A 25,203-nucleotide genomic window follows, 5' to 3' on the forward strand; every position below is an offset into this window, starting at 1 on the left:
TGTTATAGAAGTGTTGGATGGCCTACTTGAGCATTCTGGAGTTCTTTGTTGAGATTAGTCGTAAGTTTTTGTGCTGTTGGAATTTGTCAGAATTTTACATAAGGCACTTCCTTTTGTATTTGCACCTACGTTTTTTGATGCATACATGTTTACAATGAGTTTACATTAATGGAAAATCGGTGGTAATAACTACATTGTAAAGATCATAAAATCATTATAAAGATCATATTATGACCATCCAGTATTCTTGACATCCATTTGTTGTAGCAGCTTACAACATATTCTGAACTCAAACATAGTGAGCTATCTCGAATGGAATGGCCTCCTCCATGCCAATCAGCAGAGATTTCGAAAATCTTGATCATGTGAAACCTAGCTCCCACTTTTCTCACATGGCATGCCGAAATCTGTGGATTGAGGCAGGTGGGTAGATGCAGTATTTTTTGATTTCTAGAAAGCATTTGACTCAGTAGTGCTGCTAAGCTTATTATCAAAAGTATTGGGGTATTAAGTGAAATTTGTGATTTTTTTTGAGGATTTTCTGCAAGGGAGAATGCAGCAGGTTAGCTTGGATGGAGAGTCATTGACATGTGTAGAAATAACTTCAGGTGTACCCAGGAAAGTGTGTTAGGTCCCTTGCTATTCATGTTGTATGTTAATGACCTAGTGGACAGTTTTAATAGTAATCTCAGACTTGTTGCAATTGATGCTGTTATCTGTAATGATGTACAGTCAGGAAGAATCTGCACAAATAGTTCTACATCTACATCTATACTCTGCAAATAACTGTGAAGTGCATGGCAGAAGGTATGTCCCATTGTACCAAATATTAGGGTTTCTTCCCATTCCATTCACATATAGAGTGCGGGAGGAATGATGTAAGTTTGTATGATTGTTTAAATGCCTCTGTGTGTGTGCTGTAATTAATCTAATCTGTCCTCACAATCCCTATGGGAGCAATATGTATAGGGGTTGTAGTATATTCCTAGAGTCATCATTTAAGGCTGGTTCTTGAAATTTTGTAAATAGGCCTTCTTGGGATAGTACATGTGTATCTACAACAGTCTGCCAGTTTAGTTTCTTAAGCATGTCTGTGATATTCTCCCACAGATCAAACAAATATGTGATCATTTATGCTGCACTTCTCTGTATACATTCAGTATCCCTTGTTAGTCCTATTTAGTATGGGTCCCACACATTAAAGCAAGCATTCGCTCTCTCTTATCTTTCCAGTCTTCCACCACCTCCCAAAGTCTCACTCTCCGGCCACATAGGAGCACTCCCCTTGTAACTCAGTACCACCCAGCACTGGAGCAACTGAATTACATTCTCAGCCAGGTTTTTGACTACCTCTTGTCGTGCCCTGATATGAGAAATGTCCATCCCACTATCCTTCCCACCCCTCCCACAATGGTATTCCGCCAACCACTGAACCTACACAATACACTCATCCATCCCAACACAACCCCTACTCCCAACATCTTATCTCTTGGCTCATATCCCTAAAACAGACCTAGATGCAAGACCTGTCCCTTACATACTCCCACCACCACCTACTCCTGTCTGGTCACCTATCCCATCAAAGGCATGGTTACCTGTGAAACTAGTCATGAGATCTACAAGCTATGTTGCAACCCCTGGGCTGCATTATATGTGGGCATGACAACCAATAAGCTGTCTGTCCACATGAATGGCCACAGACAAACTGTGGCCGAGAAACAAGTGGGCCATCTTGTTGCTGAGCATGCTGCCCAACATGACATCCTTCATTTCAATGACTGTTTCACAACCTGTGCCATATGGATCCTTCGCACCAACACCAGTTTTTCTGAATTACACATGTGGGAACTTTCCATGAAATATATCCTATCTTCTCATAACCCTCCTAGCCTTACACAGCCCTCATTCCACCACCCCACCAGTCTTTTTACTTCTCTCCTTTTCTGTTACCCCCCCACCCCCCTCCCGCACACACCTCTCCCCTGCCCTACATCTACCCTCCTGACTGCCCTACACTTTCTCCATCTTGTCCCTGCACGCTCTTCAGCACAACTTCACTTCAGTTCAGGCAATTGCTCTCTAATAGTTAAAATTACCTAATAACTAGTATTGCCAATGGCACAGTAGTGTGTGTTTTCTGGTGTATGTGTGGTTGTGTGTGTGAATGTGTGTGCTTTCTGTCAGAACAAAAGCCAGATCCAAAAGCTAATTAATGCTGTGTCCCATTACATGTGTCTATGATATAGGTGAGTCATCATGTTTCCTTTATTTTACACATTGTATTAATTTATTTGTATAATTCTCAACACATATTTTACAAAAAATATTACTTTTTACAAATTTATTATAAACTGTAGGCCCTGGAGTTTTGCTATTTAGACACTGTGCATGCATTTATCATCATCTTTGCTCTTTTAAGTGACCTTGATTTTCATTTAGCTTAAGTCTAAAACAGTTACAGAGACACAATAGAAATGATTGAAATATCTTGCTTTTGTTCCATGGAATTTCAGGCAAACTACCAGATGTCAGGAGTTTGGTGCAGAGAGTTCTGGCCATCTCCAGAACCATACTGGTAAAAAGGCACTGGGTTCCTGTATTTGAGTCCACTGACACATGTGTGGTGTACTTAGATGACATTGCAAATCCACTGCTCGAGTGCATGCACTTCTGCTGTGGATCTGTAAACTGCGCTGCGCATATCCATGGTGAAAGCTCACCTTATCGATATAAGATCTATCGTTTGTACACGTTAAAATTACATAAAGCATGAAGTTTATCTGTGACAGGATTCCATGCAGAATCTTAACTGAAAGCCACCAACCTAATAGATAAGGGACTAAGATTTTCCACAGATTCATTGATGATGGAGCTCCAGAAGTTTGACATATGGGCCACAATTTTTACTTCATTGTATTTCATCAAATGGCCAATGGGAACACACTGTTCAGCAACAGCTGTCTTAGTGGTTTGGAGGAGGCGCGTATGCTGCTGATGTTCCACGATGTGTTCCTGAACAATGCGTGTTGTGTGCTCTATATAAGATTTGCTGCATTTCTATGTAATCTATAATTACCTGCCTTGCACAACTCTTAAGTCATCTTTGATAGATCCCAAAAGTGCTGAGATGTTGGAAGGCTGGTGGAAGATTGCTTTAAAGTTATATCTTCTCAATGTTCTGCCTTTTTTTTTGCAAAGACATTTTCAATGTATGGTCAATAAGCAGTTGCTTTGAAGATCCCATTTTCCTCCTTGTTCTGTCATTTGCGCATCTGTGTTTTTTGAATAATCTGATGGTTTCGTGATGGTAAGTGCTGTGTCTCCCCTGGTGGCCAATCCTTTTATGGAAGATTTTGAGGAGTGAGCACTCGCCCAGCTGTTTTAAAACAAACAGAATTTTGGCAATACATTGATGCCACTTTAATAGTTTAGCGTCATAGTTTGCGCAGTCTCCATGAGTTCCTTCAACATCTGATCTTGATTCATGAAACCATAGAATTTACTATGGAGATGGAGAGAGAAGGTTGTTTGTAATTTTTAGACGTCTTGGTGCAATCTAAGAGTGTTGGCACACTTTGACATTTGGCACTTCAGAAGTGTACTGATACAATCCATATTTACAAATACTAGTTGCCACCATCTGGCACAAACAATTGTCATTTTGAAGAACTTAATCCACCAAACCCATACCATCACAGTTGCCGATAAGATGCAGAAGGTACTGGCACACCTACAGACCATGTTTCTGAACAATAGATACTTGTCTCACCAAGTACAGAGTGTGCTACAGATGCACAAACAACTGAAAAAGGAAAAGGATGAGGGTTTCAAAATGAGTGCTTATCTACTACATATTTTCCGTGAAAATATGCAGAATGCTAAGAAGGCATAAGGTTAAAGTGAACTTTTGTCCTCTTTCCAAAATCTTGGTATTTTGGAGATCTTTCAAAAACAACTTAGAGTTGTACAAGACTGGTATTTACAGGATTCCATGCAAATGTGGAAATCTTATGTAGCATAATTGGATCTATTCACCATGTGGCAGTAGCAAAGACAAACAAAAGTTAGGAAGTGTGCAGGCAGTAGCTCAATGTTCTGGCAGAAGGGTTGAAAAGTAAGGAAGGGTGATGAAGGAAAATGACCAGTGAGGTTTAGGAAATGAGGAGAATTATGGAAAAGTCACACTGAACCCCAGGTCAGGGGAGATATGCTTCATGGGACGAGAAGACTTGAAAACCTGAGAGCTTAAAGGCGGGAGATAGTGCTATAAGAAAGTTAGAGATCAGTGACCAAACATCTTGAAATAGTTAGTAAGAGCAGAAAGCTAAGTTTATTATATGTGGTAGATATAGTGGACAGGGAAAATAGATACGTCAGAAAATAAAAGATATAGAAAACTGAAAGGAAGTGAATAAAGAAATAAATTAATGTAAATTAAGGCCAAGTGGGTGGTGAGAACCAAGGACATGTTGTAATGCCAGTTCCCATTTGCAGATCTCTGAGAAACTGTTGTCATGGGGAAGAATCTATATGGTACATTTGGTGAGACAGGCACTGTGGTCATGACATTCATGCTGCAGAAAATGCTCTGTAACAGGATATTGTGTGTTGTCAGTGTGTACCCTTTGTTTATGCCCATTCATCCTAACTGATTACTTAGTGGTAGTCATACCAATGTAGAAGGCAGAACAATCTTTTCAAAACAGCTGGTATACAACGTGTCATTTCACATGTGGCTCTCCCTTTGATAGTGTATGCTTTTCCATTTACAGGGCTGGTATAGGCAGTGGTAGGAGGGTGCATAGGGCAAATCTTAACAGTGATGATGGTCACAGGAGCCATTGGGTAGGAAAATGGGTGCAGAAGGAGCATAGAGTCTATCCAGGCTTTTGTGGAGGGGGAATCTCTTCTAAGTCTGCTGGGCAAAATGTCAGACACAACGGACCTTATTACAGGGCATTGTTTTAGGAAATCTTAGACTTGTAGAAGCAGCTGATTAATAAGTTCAAGACCAAGATAGTACAGTCCTGTATTGTTTTTTGGATGTTTAAGTAGCACCAGGATTGGACATGATGGCCTGGGAAACCTGCTTTTGGACTAGACTGGTGTGGGTGATTATGTCCTATGAAGGCTGAGGTGAGTGTGTTGGTGTATTGCTGTAAATAGTCTGCATGTGAATAAATATGTTTGCCTCGAATACCAAGGCTGTAACTGTGGACATATTTGATATTTAAAGGATGGCAACTATCAACATGTAAGTACTGTTGTCCACTTGTATGTTTAATATGAACAGAAGTGTGCAGCTGACCCTCAGTGAGGGTGAGGTCAACATCAAGGAAAATGGAATGGGATTCAGAATACCACCACGTGAAATTTAATTGGGGGATTTTATTTAAAGATTCCAAAAATTTTAATGGTGCAGCATCACCATGAGTCCATGTGGCAAAAATGTTATTATTGTACAGAAGCCAAAGATGGACCGAAGGCTTATGGATTCTAGGAAAGCTCCCACCAAATGACCCATGAAAAGGTTGGCATAGGAAGGAGCTATCCTGATTCCCCTGGCCGTGCCACTGATCTTTTTGTGTGTCTGCCCAAAGATGGTAAAGTAGTTGTTGGTAAATATAAAGCTGATAAAGGTGAGTGGGAAGAATGTCTTAGGTTTTGAATTAGCTGGTCTCTGTTTGAGGTAATGTTCAACAGCAGACCGACCACGTATGTGGGGAAGTTGGTGTAGAGTGAGATAGCATCAGTGGTGACAAAATTTAAGACAATCTAGAAATTGTCAGTGTCTTTAATATAGGAGGGAAGAATTTGTGCTATAGCTGGCAGGTGTTGATAAACTATGGCAGATATACACCGATCAGTGAGAACATTATGACCACCTACCTAATAGCCAACATGTCCACCTTTGGCATGGATAATAGTGCCTATGAGTCATGGCATGAATGCATTGAGGCGTCAATCACATCACAGATGTGTTCGATCAGGTTCAGCTCAGGCAAGTTGGGGGGCAAGCACATCAATTGGAACTTGCCACTGATTTCCTCAAACCACTCCATCACACATCTGGGCTTGTGACATGGTGCATTGTCTTGTTGAATAATGTCACTGCCATCATCTGCAACCTATGTACGATACTAATGGGCTGTTATGGTGCCCTGCACAAGCTCCAATGGACACATGGTTGCCCACATGAATGTTCCACAGTGTCAACTGGGTATACCACACATGTACTCACAGTGTCTTAAATACAGTAGCTCAGTGCAATTTCATTGTTATTCACCTGAGGATGACCAGAAGACTTGGCACCAAGCTATCATGGCAGGAAGTTGCAGACACCTGGCAGTTCATCCAAAATTTAATGGAACAATTGTATGCTGGTAAAGTTTTAAATTTATCATCATGCTTTTGCTTGTGTGATTTCATGCCACATTAAAAGTATAAGCTGTCTTAAATTAACGTCATTTCAAAGTTTTTTTTAAGGATTACTGTGTTTTGTAACTTCTTGTGATAAAGAGTGGTAGTTAATAATGTTAATTGTTTTTATTTTCAGTGATATCTTTGATGAATGTCGCACATCTCTAGCATCATACTTTAAGGGAAATAATGAACCAGTTCCTTGGACTTTTGACACAAGATTGGTATTTGAATATGAAAATCAGTTTATGGACAGACTGAAGCTAATTAAGGTAAATATATGCTTACAGTATTTACATCAAATCTGAGTATTAGTCCAGTGAAATTTCTATCTTTTATTTCTAAATGATTCATCACATCTGTTTAATTTTTGGTTGACTTTGTATTTCATTCATCTTGTTTGTTTTTCTCACGTTATTGCAGTAGTTTTTGAACTGTGGATGTTCTCTTTCTCTCATTGTTTCAATTATTTAGTGTTTGTTTCCTTATTTTATTGCATACATCACATTGATTCCTATTTTTTTGTCATTTACTTTCTTCTTAGCTAGCAGATCATACGGTGGTAATCAGAGCTGAAAGTTCAAACTTGTTTAAAACATACATAACAACTGTAATTTCCAAAGTAATATACTGATTAATACCTATAGTGTGTACGTCATTTAATGAGCTCCACTACTATGCCAAACATTTATTAATAAAATTTAAACAGCGGGTAAAGAGAGACACACTATGTATAGAGGAGATTCAAAGTGATGAATAAGGGCATAAACAAAAAGTTGAATAATTTAACATATAGTTCAAAGAAGTGTTCTTTTTCAAGCATGAAACCCAAGAATAGCTTTGTAGTTGGTCTCAGCTGTAGTGAATGCTGCTCCACACATTTCATCTTTGGGAAAAATAATCATAAAAAATTGTGTAAAAGGTACCAGAAATTGAATCTGTGGCCTCAACAATATTAGTTATCAATACTAATCACTGCAGTACAGTACAAAATATAACTAATTCTTTTAGACATTACAAGTAACTTATTAACTAAGTTCTGTAATATGCTCCCATACTGTGAAAGTTGGTAAGTTGCACTGTGGCTCAGATTTCATCCTTAAGCGTAGTTTCGCTCTTGACAACTTGTCTATGCATTTTGATTTCAAAGAAGGCAAAAGGATGCAGCTCACTATAAGACAGTGCCTTCTAAAGTTCTGTGTTCATGTTGATTGGCTTTGTAATTGTTTTACTTTTCTGAATTTATTGTGGATAAATTTGCAGTACAGGTAGGAAAGTTAAAATATATCATAAGCTTCATATGTTTCAGGAGTTCTTTGTAACAGCACTTGAATTTTTTAAACTGGAGAAAGTTGAGATTGGAGGAGGGAAGGGGCGAGTACTTGGCCCAAAAGTACAAAAAATTTACTCTGATTTTTGTGACTTATATGGTCAGTTTGGGAGCATTACATACAATCCATTTGACCCAATTGATGAAAGTTTTGTGAAAGATTATTCAGTCTTCAGAGAGAAAATTGAGGACTTTGATCGCAAACTTGCTACTCTTTTGTGTCAAGCCATTGATGATTGCTACAATCTTGAGAGCATTTACAAGGTACTTTAATTTTGGTAATTTTATGTTGTGAAAGCCTAAGCATATGTAAAAAAAATCATTCTGAAATTAATACTGTTATGAAAAGTACATTTTGCTACACCCAGTAAAGATGACACGTTGAGTTGCAGACAGGCACAGTGAAAAGCCTGTTAAACATTGAGCTTTCCACCAAAGCCTGAGCTGTCCACCAAAGCCTTTGTCAGAAAAGAAAACACTCACACATTCATAAAAGTAGGCCAGCATTCTGGCCGCAGTGGCCAGTGATAACCATCATGCGTGAGTGAAGTGTGCCTGCTTGTGTGAAAGTAGCTATGGCTGAAAGCTCAATGTATAACAGTATTTTCATTGTGCTGTCTGCAAGCTAATGTGTTGCCTTTATAGTGAGCAGCAATCTATCCTTTTCCTAATATTGTTGATATTCCAAATTGGACCTTCCATTATTTTGTTCTAAAGTTAATAGTATTTAACAAAAACATACTAGAGTTTCAAATTTATTGATAAATTGTTAAAATATTGAAACATATAGTGCTATTACATTTAATCAAAATGTACTCTTAGTGGCTCTTTACTGAACAGTTTTATCCCCTTGTGATACGATATTTACACTACTGGCCTAAAAAATTGCTACACCATGAAGATGACGTGCTACAGACGCAAAATTTTACTGACAGGAAGAAGATGCTGTGATATGCAAATGATTAGCTTTTCAGAGCATTAATACAAGGTTGGCACCGGTCGCGACACCTACAATGTGCTGACATGAGGAAAGTTTCCAACCAATTTCTCATACACAAACAGCAGTTGACCGGCGTTGCCTGGTGAAACGTTGTTGTGATGCCTCGTGTAAGGAGGAGAAATTCGTACCATCACATTTCCGACTTTGATAAAGGTCGGATTGTAGCATATCGCGACTGCGGTTTATTGTATCGAGACATTGCTGAAAGCATTGGTCGAGATCCAATGACTGTTAGCAGAATGATCACCATGCTGGATCCCAACATCCTTGTATCACTACCAGTCAAGATGACATCCGCATGGCTGTAACGGATCGTGCAGCCACGTTTCGATCCCTGAGTCAAGAGATGGGGACATTAGCAAGACAACAACCATCTGCATGAACAGTTTGACGTTTGCAGCAGCACCGACTATCAGCTCAGAGACCATGGCTGCGGTTGCCCTTGACACTGCATCATAGACAGGAGTGCCTGCGATGGTGTACTCTACGACGAACCTGGGTGCACGAATGGCAAAACTTCATTTTTTCAGATGAATCCAGGTTCTGTTTACAGCATCTTGATGGTTGCATCCGTGTTTAGCGACATCACGGTGAATGCACATTGGAAGTGTGTATTTGTTATCACCATACTGGTGTATCACCCGGCGTGATGGTATGGGATGCCATTGGTTACACGTCCCAGTCACCTCATGTATGCATTGATGGCACTTTGAACAGTGGATGTTACATTTCAGATGTATTATGACCTGTGGCTCTACCCTTCATTCGATACCTGTGAAACCCTACCTTTCAGCAGGATAATGCCCGACCGCATGTTGCAGGTCCTCTACGGGCATTTCTGGATACAGAAAATGTTCGACTGCTGCCCCGGCCAGCACATTCTCCAGATCTCTCACCAACTGAAAACGTCTGGTCAATGGTGGCCGAGCAACTGGCTTGTCACAATACGCCAGTCACTACTCTTGATGAGCTGTGGTATCATGTTGAAGCTGCATGGGCAGCTGTACCTGTACGCACCATCCAAGCTCTGTACGGCCAGAGGTGGTTGTTCTGGGTACTGATTTCTCAGGATCTATGCACCCAAATTGCGTGAAAATGTAATCACATGTCAGTGCTAGTATAATATATTTGTCCAATGGATACCCGTTTATCATCTGCATTTCTTCTTGGTGTAACAATTTTAATGGCCAGTAGTGTAAGTGTGTAGGTGTAATATGGAGATTATTTTGCAGTGTTGTGCAATGATTGTGAATATCATTTTTTTGCTTTCCTTATTAATTTAATGTTTTTTGTCAATTAGTACTGTTTCCAAGATGTTCATAGTGGACGGTCATGGTATGTTTCAATTTTTTAAGCAAATTCTTGCATGAATTTTTAATGTTCATCCCAATAATGATTCTTATAACTCTCTTTTGTATTCTGATGTGCAGAGTAGAGTAAGTGAGAATGTTGTTATATATTTTAGACATGATTGTAAATATGCATAATATGCACTCACATTACTTGCTCACTTATGTGGCATTTCAGGAGCCTTATGGCATAGCAACCTTTACCCAACTTTGAATTAACGTATTCCACATACTTGTCGCATTTCACGTTACTTTGTGTTGTCCAAATGCAAATTGTTTTTCCATTTAGTTTTTATTTAGCAAATATGACAGTTCAATTTGAAAGAGACCTAATTTTAAACCAAAAATACAATGAGTGACTTAATGTTCAGGATTGGCTGAGTAAGAATTCTGTAATGTTTGAACAATGGACTACTTGAGGTTTGAGAACTGATGGTGCAAATAATTCTACCATACTTTTTTGGGGTTAATAATGTTCTTTGTGAATAGGTAGAGGTCCTACACAATGTGATACTATGTGACATAATTCGACAGAATTAAATTTTCATTCTGTGTGTCCCCAATCTATAGTATCTCCAGGAGAATGCATGTGTACTCATTGTTGCCTGCTCTGCAGCAACTCTCTGTAAGGCTTGGAAGTGTTGAAGAAGAGCGCCCTCTTTCTATTGCCACACTTCAGCAAAACTCATCCCCTCATGATTCCGTATCTCACTTTCTCTCTAGCTTTGCAAAGAGGCACCTTTCAATATGAGGGACACTATAATCTTATAAATGTGTATGCGTGTGTTACGGGAATGATATCTGCAACATAATTTGCCATAAAATGTCTCAGTATCCACAAAATCAAGAATAATGTAATCAAATTACACCTCATCATGTTGCAACCGAACCTGTGTAACAGAAACGTGCTGCTGCAAGGACCCACAAAAAGATTGTGACTGGTTGCAACGTTTCCTTCAGTGATATTTGTGAAAATAAGTATGGTGTTCTCAGAATATTATTAAACACCATACTGTGTGTAATACTTGAACTGCAGTTGCCACCGAGAAACTCAAGCAGCAGGTATCTCGAGAACACCAGCAGGAGTGTAGGGAACAGTGAGAAACTGTACCCGTAAAATTGTGGATGGTGAACTATAGGGCAGGCTAATTGCACTCAAATTTTACATAAAATCAGCCAAAAAGTATAAGATCTTCACACATATTTGTTATTGTTAGCAACATGATTTTGAAGATCTTCTTTCAAAAAATGTGCTTTTGATGTTAGTATGCCATATTTTTAAGACATTATTGGTGGTATAACATTATTTACTGGGTAATGTTGCAGTTTATCAACATAGCTGGGACCCTTCTTGAACGTGATATTGTTAAGACAGCAATTGAGCCAAAGTTCTCTATCATTCTCACAATGTTAGGAGAAGAGATGGCCACTGTTCAGGTGAGTTCCCCTTTGTGTATGCCATATACAAGAGATTTGTTAAAAACATTTCCTTGTAAATAAACAAAATTGGTTGCAGGAACTTTTTGAAGAACATCAGATGCTGTACTCACAGAGGAAGTATGTGCCCGCTGATATGAATTTCCCTCCAGTGGCTGGAGCCATTATGACAATCCACAAATTACGAGAGAGAGTTCGACCGCATATTGAGAACTTGAAATCATTTGATAATCCGTATGTAGAAATTTGAATTTAGACAATATTTGTCTTTAAACTAAGTACTGTAAATACCATGTGAAGGTAATTAGTTTTACAGTATTTGGAATATTATAGATAGGTACTCACTGTAAAGATGATACGCTGAGTTGCAGAGAGGCACAAGGAAAGGACTGTTACACATTTAGTTTTCAACCAAAGCTTTCTTCATATAAGAAAACTCTGGCACATTCACACAAGCAAGCACACCTCACACACATATAACTGACATCTTTATCAGCTCGGATGAGAATGCAACTGTCATGTTGAATGAAAGGAGCAATTTGGAGTGAGGCGAGAAAGGGCTTGATAGCAAGGTACAGATGGGGATGAGGAAGAGCTCTGTCCAGCAGAGCATGCAGGGATTAGACGGATGCGTGATGAGACAGCCAAGACTCTTCCCTCCCCCCACCCGTACCATGCTATCCTTCAGCCATGGTCCGTCTAGACCCATAACATGAAACGTTTTACTTTCATGTGATGTTGCTTCTGAATCAGATTCTGGTGGGAAAACAACATTATTTCAGTGTTACCATCCCATTGCTTTCCATAATTTTATTTGCATACTTAGCTGTGTTACTTATATTTACAGTCTGTTTTCAGTCAAAATTCTATCTTCAGCAGTGGATAATATACTTCTTAATAACTAACTAGTATTTCAAATGTACTCCTATCTGTAGAGCCACCATGTTAGAGAAGATGTTCCTCTCCTGTGAAATCTAAATTTAGATGGAATACAACAGATGAGCAACCAGCATTGTCTGAATTCAAAGTAGAAAATGAGTGCGTGGTAGAAGTAGATAGTTGCAGTAGTCTTTTGATATTTTCAGTTTTTTTCAGATGATAAGGACAAAGGCTTACATTTGACAAATTTTCTGTTTACAAGGAAAGGGGATATACAACAACATACTGCTTCTCCTCTAAATATGCCTAAAAACAGACTTTTAGAAAAGCATTTTTCTGACAGAATTTCTTCTGCATAAAAGAAGACCCACCACTCAGTGTGCAGACTGTACACAGAAAAGACCAAATTGCCTAGGGGAAAAACTCCACAAAAAGAAACAGTTTGGTGATATTTTAACTGTCAAGTTCCACTCTGTATGCCAAAGTTTTTTTTAAAAATTTCACTGTAGATGGGCAGATTATCCGTTAAAAGTAGTAATAAAAATCTATGCAGAATTTTTTCACAAAACATATTGACATTTAAGTCAAGTTAATGCACAACATTTTTAGTAAATGTTTTAATTATTTCAGGTTATTCAACTGAATAAACCCATCCTCCCTGTGAGTGGACAGAGGGCCACATCTTCAGCAGGGTCTGAGCAGGCACATGAGGGGGGGGGAGACATTTGCTGCTTTCCAGGAGCGCCAACATTAGGTGCATTATGGAACCCCTTAGGGAAATAGCAATCAGAGCTGATGAAAAATCCAATGTGCAGTCAGTATGTTTGCTAGGGGGCCTCATTCAAGCAGTAGAGGAGGCCCTGCCTGCAGCTGTTGAGAGCGCCAGTGTGCAGTCATCTGCAACTTGGTAGCTCATGTCGGTACCAGTGATGTCTGTCACTTGTTTTCTGAGGGTCCTCAGTTCATACTGGTGGCTGGTGGAAGTGGTGAAGACTGCTGTCCTTGCACATTGTGAGCAAGCAGAGCTCACTATTTGCAACATTATTCACAAACTGATTGGGGGGCCCTTTGGTTTGGAGCCAAGTGGAGAGTGTCAGTCAAAGGCCTCATCAATTCTGTGACAGTTTTGGCTGCAGATTACTGGACCAGCATTATGGAGTAGAGAATTGCAGCACTCCCCCTGGTAGGTCAGAGGTGCACTACGCGAAGGGAACACACACACACACACACACACACACACACACACACACACACACACACATCCATCCGCACATATGTGGTATGTGCGGATGGATGTGTGTGTGTGTGTGTGTGTGCGAGTGTACACCTGTCCTTTTTTTCCCCTAAGGGAAGTCTTTCTGCTCCTGGGATTGGAATGACTCCTTACCCTCTCCCTTAAAACCCACATCCTTTCGTCTTTCCCTCTCCTTCCTGAAGAAGCAACCATCGGTTGTGAAAGCTAATAATTCTGTGTGTGTGTTTGTGTGTTTTGTTCATGTGCCTGTCTGCCGGCGCTTTCCCGCTTGGTAAGTCTTGGAATCTTTGTTTTTAATATATTTTTCCCATGTGGAAGTTTCTTTCTATATATATATATATATATATATATATATATATATATATATATATATATTCAAAAAAGTAATGTACTCAAGAATAGTTGCACACTTTAAGTGGAAACAACTTACTTTGCTTATAACTGTTGGAATTCCAGAAAGGCTTCTTGACTGAGAATGCTCTTTATATATTTCTTAATCAAATAGTACAAGCCTTAAATAATAATGTATAACCCCTTGGTATTTCTTGTGATCTCTCAAAGACCTTTGATTGTGTAGATCATGATGTTCTCATAGAAAAATTCAGAATGTAAAAGGTTATGCTGAATACGCCAGACAATGTCTGAAATGTAGAAAATTTTAGTAACTGGGGTAAAATCACAAATGGAGTCCTACAAGTTTCAATTTCGGGTCCACTGTTGTTCTTAATATATGTGAAAGACCTCCCACTTCACATTCAACAAGCAAAATTGCTGCTTTTTGCAGACAATACTAGTGATATAATAAATCTTATTAGAGAGAAAGCAACAAAAGAGATAGTAAACAATATTTTACAAAGAATTATGAAGTGTTTCCCTGAAAATGGATTCTCCTCAGATGTTGAAAAAACACTCTAAATTCATGCTGTCTAATTCCAGTGGGAACCATGTGCATCACGACCTATTGTTGTCAGTATATTTAGGATAAATGAGGGCATGGGTTGTAAATATTGGAATACTTTATTTTACAGATCGATTTCAGTTACAGTGTGACCATCTTCAGTGCAAATTATTTGAATCTTGTAGACCCATATCATAATAGCACAATATTTTCTATGAAGAGTAACATGTAGTTTTATGATTGCTTCCAACAGATATTGTAACTTTTACTATGTACGATAATTTTTTAATTTGCAGAAGAGCCTATCTTGTAACCTTAACCACTAAGGAGACAGCTTAAACAACCGAAGCTGCTGTTTACTCAAAATATATTGACTCTACATTATTCAGGTCTTTACAACAAATAGAGTCTTACCAACAATTGATGTTGCACATGTGCAGGAGTCAGTAAGTAGGGTGGAATGCACCAAATTTGTAGGTGTACATATTGATGAAAACTTGAATTGGAAGATGCATACTAATGAGCTTCTCAAACAATTAAGTTCAGCTGCTTTTTCTCTTTGTATAATTGCTGATCTTGGAAAAAAACCTTTCAGCCTCCACACAGAGTTTGCATATTTCCAATCAATAATGTCATACAGAGTAATTTTTTGGGGCAACTCATCACATAGAAAGAAAGTATTGAATGCACAAAAGTGAACAATAAGAATAATATGTGGTGTTCACCCACAGACATCATGTAGGCACCTCTTCAAGGAGCAAGGCCATCACAATACATGTTTTTATTAATCAAATTTGTCATAAATAATCCATCACAGTTTGAGAAGAAAAGTGATGTACTTACTTACAGAATTGTAGAGAAAAATTTCTTTTCTTATCCATTGTCAAAACTGACAGTGACTCAGAGAGCAGTCCAGTATTCAGCAAAAACAATTTTTGATCATTTGCCCACTAACACAAAATGTCTGACAGGTAGTGAAGCAAGTTTTAAATCTAACCTAAGGTCATTTTTCCTGAACAACTCCTTCTAATTCATTGATGAATTTCTAATTAAAAATTGGTAGCCAGATAAAAACATCCTTGTTTTTAAGTGTATTTGCATGAGTAGGACCAATAGTAATTGTGTGTTTATTAAGTTAAAACTAATCCCATATACATTACCTGCAAACTGAGTATTTCCACATTATTTCGATAAAATAATTGTGGAAATGATATATGGAACATATAACTAAGTAACTAACTCACACTCAAATTATTCTCGCAACCGAGAGCTGGCTGAAACCCAAAGTAGAAATCTCTGAAATATTTTGCACGTCATAGAAAGTTTGTCAAAAAGACAGATTAGGTGCCACATGACAAACAGCATTCATTGCAGCTGACAAGAATGTTGTGACTGTCAAGGTCAAAATTTAGGCTGCTGGGAAGTTATCTGGATGCACGTAACAGGTCTAGGAGAAATCAGATTAGTTGTTAGATGTTTTTACTGGCCAACCAATTCCACTGTGACAGTTTTGGAAGTTTTCAGAGAAAGTCTACATACAGCAGTGCAGAAATACTCCAATCATGCAGTATTAGTTGGAGGCAACTCACTGCAGGTGGTACAGACAGGCAGTCTTGTGAAGTAATTTTGAGCACGTTTTCCAAAAGCTCCCTGGAGCAGCTGGTTCGGCAGCCCACACCCTCTGGAAATATTTCAGACCTTGTAGCTTCCAACAGGTCTGACCTTATCAGTGGTATCAGTATTGAGACAGGCATTTGTGATCATTACGTAATCATAGCAACAGTGGTTGCTATGTGTTGTGGTGTTGACAGATGTGAAAATTACCGAACAATCAGTTTAATAAGCCACAGCTGCAAAATACTAACACGAATTCTTTACAGATGAATGGAAAAACTAGTAGAAGCCGACCTCGGGGAAGATCAGTTTGGATTCCGTAGAAACACTGGAACACGTGAGGCAATACTGACCTTACGACTTGTCTTAGAAGCTAGATTAAGGAAAGGCAAACCTACGTTCCTAGCATTTGTAGACTTAGAAAGCTTTTGACAATGTTGACTGGAATACTCTATTTCAAATTCTAAAGGTGGCAGGGGTATAATACAGGGAGGGAAAGGCTACTTACAATTTGTACAGAAACCAGATGACAGTTATAAGAGTCGAGGGACATGAAAGGGAAGCAGTGGTTGGGAAGGGAGTAAGACAGGGCTGTAGCCTCTCCCCGATGTTATTCAATCTGTAGATTGAGCAAGCAGTAAAGGAAACAAAAGAAAAATTCAGAGTAGGTATTAAAATCCGTGGAGAAGAAATAAAAACTTTGAGGTTCGCCGAAGACATTGTAATTCTGTCAGAGACAGCAAAGGACTTGGAAGAGCAGTTGAATGGAATGGACAGTGTCTTGAAAGGAGGATATAAGATGAACATCAACAAAAGCAAAATGAGGATAATGGAATCTAGTCGAATTAAGTCGGGTGATGCTGAGGGAATTAGTTTAGGAAATGAGACACTTAAAGTAGAAAAGGGGTTTTGCTATTTGGGGAGCAAAGTAACTGATGATGGTCGAAGTAGAGAGGATATAAAATGTAGACTGGCAATGCCAAGGAAAGCGTTTCTGAAGAAGAGAAATTTGTTAACATCGAGTATAGATTTAAGTGTCAGGAAGTCGTTTCTGAAAGTATTTGTACGAGGTGTAGCCATGTATGGAAGTGAAACATGGACGATAAATAGTTTGGACAAGAAGAGAATAGAAGCTTTCGAAATGTGGTGCTACAGAAGAATGCTGAAGATTAGATGGGTAGATCACATAACTAATGAGGAAGTATTGAATAGGATTGGGGAGAAGAGAAGTTTGTGGCACAACTTGATCAGAAGAAGGGATCGGTTGGTAGGACATGTTCTGAGGCATCAAGGGATCACCAATTTAGTATTGGAGGGCAGCATGGATGGTAAAAATTGTAGAGGGAGACCAAGAGATGAATACTCTAAGCAGATTCAGAAGGATGTAGGTTGCAGTAGGTACTGGGAGATAAAGAAGCTTGCACAGGATAGAGTAGCATGGAGAGCTGCATCAAACCAGTCTCAGGACTGAAGACTACAACAACAACAACAACAACAACAACAACACAACAACAGCAACAGTGGTTACTAAAGTTAATAAATCCAACAAGAAGCATAGGAGAGCATTTTTTCTAGAAAGAGCAGATAAGCAGTTGTATAGCATTTCACTTTGAAAATGGATTGAGATCATTTTGTTCCAGTATGATGGACATAGAGGAATTAGAGACGAAGTATAAATAGATTTATATTGTCCCCTGGAGTATTTTACGCCAAGTAAGTGGAAGATCTGGCAGAGAACCCGAGAAGATTCTAATCCTACATGGAATTGGTTAATGGGTCTAAGGCTTCTATCCAGTCACTTGTTGACCAGTCTGATGTGGCCGTAGAATATAGCAAAAGTAAAACTGAAGTTTTAAATTTCACATTTAAGAAATTGTTCACACAGGTGGTTCATATAAACATACCATCACTTGATCATTGTACAGACTCGCTATATGGAGGACATAATATTAGGCATCCCTGCCATAGAGAATCAACTTAAAGAGTTGAAAACTAATAAGCTGCTCTGTTGAGATGGAATTTCTTTGGTTTTACAGAGAGTACTCCACTGCTTGGCCCCTTATTTAGCTTGCATTTATTGTCTCTTGCCCAGTGCCAAGCCCCAAGTGACTGGAAAAAAGCTCGGTGTCTCCTGTATATAAGAAGTGTAAAATAACAGACCCGTAAAATTATAGACCAACATCCTTAACATCAGTGAGCTGCAGAATTCTTGAACAATTTCTCAGTTGGAATATAATAAATTTCCTTGAGACAGAAAAGCTTCTCCTCACAAATGAACTTCGAGTTTGAAAGTGTCACTCATGCAAAACTCAGTTTGCTGTTTTCTCACATGACATCCTGTGAACCAAGGAGGAAGGGCAACAGGCAGGGTCCATACTCCTAGATTTCTGGAAAGTGCTTGATACAGTCAAAGACTTGTTAAACAATATAACCCAGTACATTGCCCTTAATATCAAATGTTTAATTGAGACAAGGCTATCATCAGGATTGCTCTAGGGAATTGATGCTCTTATTTTACATGTACATAAATGATCTAATTGACAGGCTGAGCAGCAATCGGAGGCTGTTTACTGTGATGCATGGGATGGTGTCATCATTGAGCAAATGTAGGGGGATACAAGAAGACTTAAACATACATACATACATTAATCCTTGTTCCATAGACCATGAATATGACACTTTGTAATGATGTGGAACGTGTCACTTTTAACTTAAGCTTTCTTTACACAAAAGAATTAATTAAATTTTTTATTTTATTTTCTTTTATTATTTATTCATTTATTTACAGTTACTACTTCATATCTAAGAGTTCATCTGATGAGTTGAAGGAGTTGTCATTCAGAAAGTCTTTTAATTTGATTTTAAATGTTGGTTGGGTATCTGTCAGACTTTTAATACTATTTGGCAAATGACCAAAGATTTTTGTGGCAGCATAATTCACCCCTTTCTGTGCCAGAGTGAGATTTAATCCAGAATAGTGAAGTTCTAGTGTTGTAGCTATACAGTTCACTGTTATTTTTGAATTGGGATTGGTTATTAATGACAAATTTCATAAGAGGATATATGTATTGCGAAGGTACGGTGAATATCCCGAGTTCCTTAAATAAATGCCTGCAAGGTGATCTTGGGAGGGCTCCAGCTATTATTCTGATTACACACTTTAGTGCAATGAATACTTTCTCTCTTAATAACGAATTGCCCCAAAATATGGTGCCATATGAAAGCAGTGAATGAAAATAGGCATAGTAGGCTAATTTACTGATATCTTTCTCATCAAAATTTGCTATAGCCCTAACAGCGTAAGTAGCTGAACCTAACCATTTCAGCAGATCATTGATGTGTTTTTCCAATTCAGTTTTTCATCAATGCAAATTTATAGTTTATGTAATGGATGACAACTTGCTCAAAATGTAGAAAAATTTAAGTTAATGCAGAAGAGTGGGAAACACAATCCAATAATTTTGGAATACAGCATTTGTGGTGCACTGCTTGCTGTTTCATACAGTCATATTCATTAAATATCTGCACATTACCTTGCAAAACACTGTGAAATGGAAAGGCAGGCAAGGATAGTAGAAGGGAAGGTGAATGGTTGACTTAAGTTTGTCATAAGAATTTTAGGGGAGTGTGGTTCATCTGTAGAGGAGACTGCATGCATGCGGTGGTTTGGTAGGTCTGGTAAAAAGCAAGGAAAAAAGTTTTATTTGTTTATATACTTTTTAAACAGCTCACATTAATTTCAATGTAGTCACCGTTGAGGGATATACATCTGGTCCAGTGATCTTCAACCTTTTTCATCCCATATGAAAAACAGTTTGTGTAAAACCTTGCAAAATACTCTTTGACTGCAGCTATCACTTCCTCATTTGATGAAAATTTCGTCCCAATATGCCAAAGTTTCAAGTTAGATAACAGAAAGAAATAACTTGGGGCTAATTCTGGTGAATATGATGGGTGACAAAACAATTCAAAACCCAGCTCATGCACAAACATCATTATCAATGATGTGTGGTATGGTGCATTATCCTGGTGAAAGAGCACTTTTTCACATGCCGAACTAGGTTTTTTCTCAGCCAATGCAGATTTCAGACATTCCAACAATGAAGCGTGATAGGGTCCAGTTATGGTTCTGCCTTTTTCCAAGTAATCTATGAGGGTTATTCCTTGGAACTTCCAAAACAGTGACTGTCACATTACCAGCTGACAGAATGGTATTTGCCTTCTTTGATGCACTTTCATCAGCTTTTGTCCATTGTTCAGACTGGCATTTTGACTCCAATGTGTAATAATGTATCCAAGTTTTATCATCTGTCACAAATCAGTGCAAAATGTCTTGTGGATTGTGATTAAACTTTGCCAGACACTGTTGAAATGTGTAAGCAATAGTGGCCCCGACCTATCTTAGAGCTTGTTCGTAGCCATGTCTCTGTGCAGGATATTATGCTGTCACTCAATTGAGGTACCTGCAGTCCTGCAATCTCACAAACTTTTTATCAAGAATATGGGAAAAGATAGATTGCTACTTACCATAAAGAAGACACATTAACTTGCAGGCAGGCAAGTATCTTTTAGATACTTACACAGAGCTTTCGGCCACAGCCTTCATCAACAAAAGAGAAACAATTCATACACAAGAGCAAGCACATCTCACGCACACATGAATGCCAACTCCAGGAGCTCAGGCCAGAATACTAACTTTTATTCGGCGGTCTTGCACTACCATGTTATGGATTTTGTCAATGGTTTCTTTTGTGGTGACCTTTGGTACTTGTCTGATCGAGTTTAAATTCATTTATGCATAGGTAAATGGTCTTCAATGATGGTGCAGACTCTATGTCAATTTCATCCAGTTCTGTTTTGACTTGTGTGGCAGTCCAATCTTTCAAATGAAAATGTTTAATAACAGCACAAAGCTCCATTTCCTCCATTTTCGATCACCAGACAACTCACTGACCAATTCAGATGGCTATCAGCAATGAACTGTGCACTGTACATTGTTGAAATTCTTTATACAAATCTGGGAAGAATCATGATTAAGCTTGTCAACCATGAAGGTGCAATAGAAATGTTCCATTCCTTCGTGGAAATTTATCATATGTATCAAACCTCCCTCATAGAACATTAGTGCAACACATTCTTGAGTATTACTCGAGTGCTTGGGATTTCCACCAAGTTGTATTAAAGGAAGACATCAAAGCCATTCACAGATGGGCTAGTAGATTTATTGTTGGTAGCTTAAGTCAAGACGCAAGTATTATGTAGATGCTATGTGAACTCTAGGGGAATCTCTGAGGGAAGACAACATTCTTTTGGAGAACTAGCACTTGAAACTGACTGCAAAACAATTATATTGCAGCCAACTACATTTCGCATAAGGACCATGAAGATAAGAGGTGTTATGACTGATATCAAGATGTGTAGGCAATTGCTTTTCCCTTGTTCTATTTGTGAATGGAACAGAAATGTAAGCTACTAGTTGTGGTACAAAATACCCTCCACCAGACACCATAAATGGTTTGCAGGATATTTGTGTGGATGTACATTAGATGTGCCTACTTAGGTTTAAAAAATTCTAGAAAGTCTGCCATTTATAACAAACTCATTGGAATAGCCATTTACCGCAAGCTCTACATAAATACTCCTGCTTGATTCTTTCACTCTATAGCAAAATGTGCATTATTTTGAAACCTCCTGGCAGATTAAAACTGTGTGTCAGACTGGGTCCTACACACAGTTTTGATTTTCCAGCAGGTTTTAGCTTTTTAAATATTTGTAAAACAGCATGTTCTTGTTGCATTGCTGAGGTGTCAGTTACCTAGATACATTTTGCATTTTTCCCATGTATGACAGGTATGTGCTGGCCTAGTACACAGTTCTTGTCCCAATTTTTTACATGATTAAAATGACACTTACACTCTTTTTTCCCCCTATCCTGATGATGTATTTGCTTTCTCTAATTTGGCTACAGGTTAAAAGATGCAGTTCCATTATTTGAAATTTATTGAAAGTTCACAGTTCTGATGCAATCGTACACCAAACCTCAACTCACTTGCATCCACAAAATCAAGCAGCACTCCAGCACATTTCTACAAATATTGGATACATAGGTAATGATACTAAAAAACTGAACAACAAATAGAAACATTTGTAGTTCTGTGAGCCAAGGTAAGGACCTGCTGCTGTAATCATGTTACTTGCCGTAACCCAGTGGTGCAACATTTTGCCACACCCTCCATCTAGGTGCCACAAAATGATTGTCCAGCTAATGACCGGTGCAGTTCCCGTGGCACGGGTTACTGTGGCAGACTTGAAGCAACCAGTCAGCAACAAGACTGCCCTTTCACATGCAAGTGCTGGGTGGCCAGGCTAGGCACAGATTCAGTTACTCATTGAGGTGGTATCTACTGCAGTGTGGGATTCCACTGTGAGGCTATCATGGCTATGCCACCATCTTGGCAGGCTCACCTGCCTGGGGTTCCAGTCCTATCACTAATGGGCCAAGGCTGAAACTTAGGCCCTCCGAGCCACTGAACCACTAGGTGTCTGGTAATGCTAGGTGCCACCAGCCAGACTGAGTTTTGGGGTTCACACCCAGATGCCTCCACTGCCACACACTGGGGCTATCCACCAGCCAGCCTTGTCTGTGTCTTAGCCTATCTGAGCTGCCTTGGCTACAGCTGAGCCAGCACAATCAGCCAACAAATGCATGAGTTGCCAAGTTGCCTCACTGATGAGGTGAGCCAGACTTAGCAGTTGCTGGCTACACCTTGTCCCTGTGTCATGCCATATGGTCCTTTGATTCAGTACCCACCACTCAGTGCCAATTGGCACGGGTCTTCTATAATAAACTTCTGCAAAGTAAATAAAGGTCTCAGGGGTGTTCGAGTTGCAAGAGCCTCATCCTGTCACCTGTCTCCACCAGAGAGCCTCAATGCCCATACACAGTAAACACAGGGAGGAAGGAAAAACAATAAATTGTAGGCAGGAGACTAACAGTGCGTCTGCATACAGACAAGGAAACAGAAACCAAGGAAGTAAACAGTTCTTCCTTCATAACTATTACAGCTAACATGATGATCTTGTTTATTGATTACTTGAACATCAGTGAACGTGTAACATGGATCAGAGTCTGGAAAGGAAAAGAAACTGACAATTTCAATAAAAAAATATGTGCCAAAATTTCATACATGAAGTGGAAATACATGTTTCAACTTGTGACCACTTGGGAGGAAGCACTGGCATCAAGGCAAGAAAATTATTTGGTTCATGTATAAGTTAATAGTGTTTTTCCATAAGTGTTTAATAAACACAACAGGTACACATAATAGAGACTTTAGTCATCAGTAATAAATTCTCTTTCACTACTTACAATACTCTTCCAATGCTGGGGTAACTTTTCGATTCTCCGACTGTAGAAATGACGTGCCTTTGAGGCGAGGAACTCTTCAAGCCATGTCTGGAGCACATTTTCATAGGGAAAGAAAGTTCCTTGAAGGTTGTTGAATGGAGAGTGGAAAAGGTGAAAATCTGTGGGCAAAAGAACAGGTGAATAAGATGGATGTGGAATGAATTCCTACACCAGCTATTGTGATAGTGGTTTTTGTCGGTCTAGAAGAATGTGGGCAGGCATTATCATGGAGTGCAGTCTTCGGTCATTTTTCGTAGATTGCATCTACAAGACATCTCAGTAGTTGACAATAAATGTCAGTAGCGATGGTTACACTTTGAGGAAGCAGTTTGTAGTGCACCACACCAGTGCTGTTCCACCACATGCATAATATTATTGTTTTGTTAATACTTTCAGGTCTTTGTGTAGGGAATTGGTGCTTTTTTGGGCTAACCATTCCTTTCTTATCTTTATGTTAGCATAAAGGACCATTTCTTGTCATCAGTAATGACACAGGATAGGAATAGTCGGTGTTGTTCATGAGCCAGTTAATGGTGAGCATGCAGAGATCTCATAGGGCCACCCATAATTTTTTTTGGGTATAGCTTAGAGCTTGCAGTACCCATACAACTGATTTTTGTACCTTCCCCATTAGGCGCAAATTAGTGCAATGGTGGAATGATCACAGTTCATCACATTTACCAGTTCTCAAGTACACTGATGTCTATCATTGTGGATTAAGAGTTTAAATGATCTTCATCAACAACTGGTTATCCTGAATGTGGAGAGTCACTAATGTCAGAACGATCCTCCTTAAAATGAGAAAGCCATTTTCTGGTCATGCTCTGTCCAATGACATTATCCCCATACACAGCACAAATGTTTCTTGTTGCCTGTGCTGCTGTTAACCCCTCTGTTGAGCTAAAACAGAAGAATATGCCAGAATGTTCATATTTCTCCACTTGGCTTCCATTTTCTTGTGTCCACAGCTCCACTAGCTATTTCCAGATTACAAAATGACAATATGTGAACTCAGGTAGCAACAGTGAACTACAAATAAAAAATGGCAGTCAGTAAATAAACCCATAACAACCAAAATACCAACATGCAAAACAAAATTGCTGCAGACTAACGCACCAATTTAATATAACAGTATGTACCATTTTATTTGTGTAAAATGTTAGGTCAAACAGAACTGTACACTATTTCATAGCATCCATTGAGGACACAATGCCTTTTGTGGAAATGATGAAACATATGTCATAAATAAACACCACTATTGCATAAAGATGAGGTGTTTTATGAAAGACTGCTATCTGTGGCGAACCTGAGAATTTTTCAGATGTTTATAATTATAACACTTGATGAAAAGGGATGTGTAAGATACTGAAAGTATTTTAACTCAAAAATTAAATTTCAGTTAAGCATAAGTATTTTTAACTTCCACACATTTTGACAATTTTATTTTATTTTATTCCATCTGTTCAAACAAACAAAAATAATTCGTCATTTGCTACATTAATAAATTCTTGAATCACAAATTAATATGAATTGTTTGAAAATTGTAGTGTTCTAATACATATTAAATCATTTTACATACAAATTCAAGCGAGGAAGCTTTTTACCAATGCAGA

At 38.7% G+C, this 25,203-nt stretch overlaps 1 protein-coding gene across 1 annotated transcript in view; it reads left to right on the forward strand.

The window, feature by feature from the left end:
* Positions 1–25,203, forward strand: part of LOC126335984 (dynein beta chain, ciliary-like) — a 782,187-nt gene that overhangs the window by 103,933 nt on the left and 653,051 nt on the right. The window contains exons 8-11 of the mRNA XM_049999461.1: positions 6,557–6,692; positions 7,730–8,014; positions 11,426–11,536; positions 11,616–11,770. Of these exons, the coding sequence (XP_049855418.1) occupies positions 6,557–6,692; positions 7,730–8,014; positions 11,426–11,536; positions 11,616–11,770 (687 nt within the window). The remainder of the gene's footprint in view (positions 1–6,556; positions 6,693–7,729; positions 8,015–11,425; positions 11,537–11,615; positions 11,771–25,203) is intronic.

Source organism: Schistocerca gregaria, chromosome 2 (genome assembly GCF_023897955.1).
Source record: "Schistocerca gregaria isolate iqSchGreg1 chromosome 2, iqSchGreg1.2, whole genome shotgun sequence".
Taxonomy (NCBI): domain Eukaryota; kingdom Metazoa; phylum Arthropoda; class Insecta; order Orthoptera; family Acrididae; genus Schistocerca; species Schistocerca gregaria.